This window comes from Salvia miltiorrhiza, chromosome 7, assembly GCF_028751815.1.
Source record: "Salvia miltiorrhiza cultivar Shanhuang (shh) chromosome 7, IMPLAD_Smil_shh, whole genome shotgun sequence".
Classification (NCBI taxonomy): domain Eukaryota; kingdom Viridiplantae; phylum Streptophyta; class Magnoliopsida; order Lamiales; family Lamiaceae; genus Salvia; species Salvia miltiorrhiza.
The window spans coordinates 57,824,790-57,830,993 of record NC_080393.1 but is presented as its reverse complement, the minus strand read 5'-3'; the positions used below and the strand labels follow the sequence as shown (position 1 = coordinate 57,830,993).

The following is a 6,204-nucleotide window of genomic DNA, read 5'->3' as shown; positions in this document are numbered from 1 at the left end:
TGTTGGAGGATGAGGTGTTAATACTTGAAAAGATCCAAGGAGCTCAAAATCCAGCCGACATGCTTACAAAGGCAGTAACCATTGATAAATTGAAGTTGTGCTCAGCTTCAATTGGTTTGCTAGAATGACAAAGACAGAAAGGGCTGTTGCGTTGATCGAGGTGTGAAGACAGATTGAAATCAGTCTTCAAGTGGGAGATTGTTAGTAAAAAATGGGAGTAGGTAAGCCACCTACCACCTCCACCATTTGCCACCTACCACCATCTGCCACCTACCACCTCTCATCCCCTATAAAATCCTTCCTCGCAGCAGCAACACAACACACCAAACAACTATCAAACAAAGCTTTCAAGCTAAGAAAGATAGAGAGAGAAATAGAGAGAGAAAAATCTTGTGAGAGAAAACTTCAGTGTGGAAGTTATACACGAGTGATAAAAGTGAGTTGAGAGATAGCCTCTGCGTAGGCAGATACAAAATACAGTGTGGTAATTTTGTTGTACTCCTCCTTTTGAGATTCTCTAATATATTGGTGTGGGTCCGTGGACGTAGGCAGTTTGGCCGAACCACGTTAAAAATATCGGTGTCATTTATTTTTCTCGTTTCATATCGGTCGATATCCAAAATGTTGCGTCTAATTTCCTAACACCACTTGCCTGTTTGGAAGGTACCACCATATAATACCAACTTGTGAAGAAGGGGCAAACACCCTATCTTCTGCAATATCTCTTCCAACTCCACATTATTGACAATCAAATTCAACTTTTTGAGGGAGTGTGGGAAACTAATGCTCTGCAAATACTCATCATCATATCCATGATAGATGCCGCAGTAGAAGTTTTCCAATTTACTCAGACACTCAAGATAGCTGAAACATTTTGCTCTCTCCATTTGTTTCAATTCACTCAAACCCTCCATATCTTCGGGCTTGAAAGTTAGATGCAATTTCTTGACATTGGGAATTCTTTGAACCACCTCCTCATTCAAATACAAATTCATTACTCCTTTGAGCGTTTGTAGATTCTCCATGATAACCGTCTCACTCGGAGGATCTGGTAGCATCAATTGTGTTGTACCCACAAACTCGAGATGCCTAAGTTGATGCAATTTCCAAATCTCAATCGGTGCAATAACATGATCATGCAAACGACGAACATTACTACATCTTTTCATATCCCAGGACACAATGACTGTAAAACGAGTATCAACTATTAACGTATATAGATTCCAAAGGAAATTGATCGAAGATGGGAATTTGGACTTCCAATGAACTGTAACAGCAAGGTGCCGTGAGTTCACCAATTGAAAAACATCGCCTAGGAAATGACCACTTCCACTTGCAAATCGATTTGAAATATCTCTATCATATGCTTTGAATGTTCTCAACAATCTAAGATTGTGAGGCATTGCAAAGTTTTTCCCCTTCTCATCACATATTATAGAACGAGCATGCGACAAAGATCTTGAGACTTCACGTATTATCCTTCTTCTAGCATTTTTAAAAACAACCCGACGACATTCGTTATCTATGACTGAAGGAGTCTTTTCTATGATATGATAAAACCTCTCCTTTTCAACTTCTTTCAAGCATAAATCCCTCAACAAATCATGAATCTTACAAAACTTTACATTTCCCCTAAATCCCAACTCATCAACTAAAATCAGATTTCTATCTACCAACTCCTTCAAGTACTCTTTTGCTATTGTTTCCAAACATTTTCCATTCACGGGTTTTAAAAATCCTTCAGAAACCCATAGCTTCTTCAACATTGAGACACAAATTCTACGATCTTCCTCAAAAACACCCATATACAAAAAACATGGCTTCAAATAGTTGGGCAGATAGGTATAGCTCAATCGCAATATTTTCAAGCAAAATTCATCATTATTCGTAATGACAATTGAATTTAAATTTTGCTCTATACGCATCCAATATTCTGTAGTGTGCTCAGATTTTGCCAAAAGACCTCCAATTGTAGCAATTGACAAAGGAAGCCCTTTACAATTTGCTACAATATTCTTTCCAATGTCCTCCAATTCATGAGGGAAACATTCGCCCCCAAACACAGTCTTGGTGAACAAATCCCAACTACTAGCCTCATCTAGAAATTTCATACCGACGCCATAAGACTCTCTCAACTGCGAAGTCAAGTTTGACATCCTTGTTGTTATAATTATTCGACTCCCATCATTGCAATCAGGAAAAGAAGACCTGATCTTATCCCACGCCTCTACACTCCATATATCATCCATAATTATGAGATACCTTCTACCCCATAAATACCGGTATAGTTTTATTCCCAATTCGTCCTCACTGATTTGTGATTTTTGCCCCAATTGGTTCTCACTCAGATCACAATCCGGATCCCCACTTGCTTGAAAAAGAACTTCTCTAAGTGTTTCTCTCACATTATAAGTTTGAGAAATTGTAGTCCAAGCACAAGTATCAAAATGTTGTTTAACAAGTGCATGCTCAAATACATGTCGGGCAAGAGTGGTCTTACCTATGCCGCCCATCCCCATTATTGGGATGATTTGGCGACTGCGTTGGCCTCCGGTGAGCTTATCCAGCACTTCAAGTAACACCTCGTCGAAGCCCACCATCATGATTTCCTTCACAGTGGAAGTGGAACCAGCATGAGTACTTGACGAGACCTTTCTCTGCAGTTGATCAGCTGCGGTTGCAATCTCCATGGCTTCATTCTTGATCAAATTCATTTCTTCAATCACTTGTTGTAGATCGTGATAGAAGTCCTCAGCTGCATTTCTATCATTTGTTGCGCATTTGCACCGAGCTCGAAACAATTTGATAAAACTGGATATCTTCCCACGAATTGTGGATCGGTTATGAATTTGAAGCACAATTTGGGATTCGATGACATCCTCAGCTGCATAAACTGCATCAGCAATGCGACGCTCCAATGGATCTGCTTCATGGTCATCCACAACTGGGGAAATATAAGCATCAAGAAATTCCTGCAAGAAGGTAACATTTTGAGTGAGAGATTCAACTTGCTGTTTGTGGATAGAAATTGGAGGAGAAGGATGATTTTCAAGCCGATCTATGATATTCATAAGAGAAACCAGAGCTCCATAAGCTGCCATGATTAACTCTTTAATTAATGTATATATTTATGGGAAATGTGAATGAAAAGAAGGCAAGCAATCTGGTATATATTATGATTCCACAAATGAGATTTGAAAGTTTTTATAGGAGATATAGTCCCCAACCACTCTGGCAATATATAAGGCCATGGGCATGATAAGTGATAAGGTTCTACTTTATTTATCCCTTGTTCTTTTTCTTCTTTTCTCTTTTTTCTTTTTTCTTTCTTTTTCTTTTTCTTTTTCTTCTGTTGTGAATGAAGATTCTACTTAATTTCCTCGCTAGTGTTAAAGAGAGGACCACGTATTAAATACGTTGACTCTGAAGAAAATTCTGCGTAGCTTTCAAGAGATGGCAATGGGTTGGATCTGGACCGGATTTTGCTTGATTTAGATTTAGATTCGAATTTTTTTTACTTTTTACTTAAATTCAGATTCGCTCCAAATTCATTGGATCCAAACAAATAAGATCCAGACCCGGATTCATAAGATCCACAGTGTCTCGAGTCCAGACCCAAATTCATATTTTTTTTCTTTTTTTAAAATATTTATAAATTTTAAATTAACTAAAAATAAAATCCAATTTTGTCTAGATTATCAACAATTATTAAAAAATAAATAATTAAATCATAACTTATAAAAAAAATTATAAAATTTCATAATAAGTAAAAATATGATAATGAAGTACTAAATATATTAGTAGTAGAATAATGAGATACACAATTATTTTAATTTTATATGTAAAAAAGCGATGGAAATTAATTATCATATCATTAAAGTTGATTTTATCTCTATCTTCATCACAATATTCAGTAACCGTGGAATATTATGTCTTCTATTTTTACATTGAAGAAGATAAAAATGATATTATACATACAAATAAAAGATATAATAATAATAATAATTTAAATTAAGATAAAAATAAAATATTACTCCCTTTGTCCCACGAATCTTGACACGTTTGGTTTCGTCATGGGAATTAAGGAGTTGTAGATTAGTGTTTTGAGTGTGTAGGTAATAAAGTATAACGTATGAGAGAGAAGATAATAAAGTGATAAAGTAGGAGTCTAGAAGAGAGAATGTAATTAAGACCCCTTATTTTTGGACTAATTAATTACCTTATTTGAAAATGTGTCAAGATTCGTGGGACGGGGGAGTATCTTTAATAGAATTGTATATATACATTATTTATGAAAAGAGATGTATAGATTAGTAATAGATCTTTAAGGTATAGTTCGATAAAAGTAAAGTAAAATTATTTTTTTATATATATAACTGGATTCACGGATCGGATCTGAACCGGATTTGGGTCTCAAAACTTTTGATCTAGATTGAAATCCGCAAATTTTATAAATAATCCAGATTCGGTCCAAATCCATTTGATCTATTTTTTTACAAGGTCCAAATCTTATAAAAATGATCGGATCTGCGGATCTGAACTTAGTCCAGGATCCATTGCCATAGCTTCTACTTAATTTCCTCACTACTTCGTCCCAATATCAAAGAAAAAACCATACATAAGTAAGGTTGATTCAAAAGAAAATTCCACCTAATATCATACTAATCGTCACTGTTAGAGATATTTTACTCTATTTAATTTTTTATTTTATTTATATATTTTGTGGTCTTCATTAAAATAAACTAGCATATGCACCCCGTGCAAAGTACGGGAAACGTTTTTTATATTTTTATATTTATGTAAAATTGATACCAACTCAATCATCATATTATATACTTCATAATTAGTCGAATTTCATAATTTTAGAAATAAATAAAACAAACAAATAAAAAGATAAAGAAAAAGGAAATAAAAAAGAAAATGTATGGTTTTACAAATAAATCTTTAATTTATTGTAATTAAAAAATTGTCACTTAATTTTAAAATTAAGTGACAAATAATTATCTAATATTTTTAAGGCTAAAAAAGTTTAAATAATGTGTGTGAAACACGTACGTATAATAATAAAAAATTGGAAAATGGACATTTTTACCCAAATAGGCATCACATTCTCAATCTTGCCTATTATATATAAGACATATTATAAAAAATACTACCATGATTTAGGTAGTCACCTTTTATTATTTTATCTCTTTCTTTAACTTGCTTTCATTATTGTTTTTGAATAAGCTTTAATGTACTTTATCCAAATGTGAACTGATTCATTTGGTCTTTAATTATTAATATAGTAATTTAGCATGAATCATGGATGCCTTTCACGCGTAAAATCATGTACTACGTCATATTTATGACGTATATAGGCATAACCTATATATAAAATTAAAAATTTAGGTCACGAAATTTATTATATATATGGCCGACAGTGTGGGATCGGATAACCTAAAATCAAAGCACTAAAAAGAAACTTAGCATCCAAGAAAGATTTGTCGATCTTGTGTTGATATTCTACTTTTAAATTGTTTGAAAATCATATGTATATAATACTCCCTCCATCCCACAAAGCATGACACAGTTTCCTTTTTGGTTTGTCCAACGAAGTATGACACGTTTCTAAAAATGGCAAAAAATTTACCGTTTATTCACATTTTCACTTTTTCACCTATCACACTTAACACACAAAATATCAATTTTTTAATTCTCGTACCGAAAAGAACTGTGTCATGCTTCATGGGACGGAGGGAGTACATTAGCAAAGACTGCAAATGCGCTAAGCAATTCCAACTCCGATTTGATAAAACTTTATTCGAGCTCGTTATCTCTTAAGGCTGCGTTCTCTTCGGTTGTAAATTTATCATAGGAAAAGGAAGGATAAACAAAATTTCAGCCTTTAAATCCTTCATTTCTTTTCCCACATTTTCTACTTGACCCTTACTCATTTCTCATTTACACTACAAAAGAGGGATAATATTATCACACCATTTTTGGAGGGATAATATTATCTCTCCTTTGTAGTATAAATGAGGAATGAGTAAGGGTCAAGTAGGAAATGTGGGAAAAGAAAAGAAGTATTTAAAGGGTGGAATTTTGTTTATTCTTCATTTTCCCATGATAAATTTACAACCAAAGAGAACGCACCCTAAACATTATTGTTAAGTGATGTAGATTAAAAATATATAATTATAAATTAAATACAACTTATACTTT

At 33.8% G+C, this 6,204-nt stretch overlaps 1 protein-coding gene across 1 annotated transcript; it reads right to left on the bottom strand.

Moving 5' to 3' along the window:
- Positions 1-638: 638 nt before the first annotated feature.
- LOC130994495 (putative late blight resistance protein homolog R1A-10) lies at positions 639-3,101 on the bottom strand. The gene has a single exon (XM_057919538.1). The coding sequence runs from the start codon at positions 3,099-3,101 to the stop codon at positions 639-641; it is 2,463 nt and encodes an 820-aa protein (XP_057775521.1).
- Positions 3,102-6,204: the final 3,103 nt, after the last annotated feature.

Excerpts from the sequence above, each read along its gene's own strand:
- LOC130994495 (XM_057919538.1), bottom strand. The coding sequence starts at position 3,101 with ATGGCAGCTTATGGAGCTCTGGTTTCTCTTATGAATATCATAGATCGG.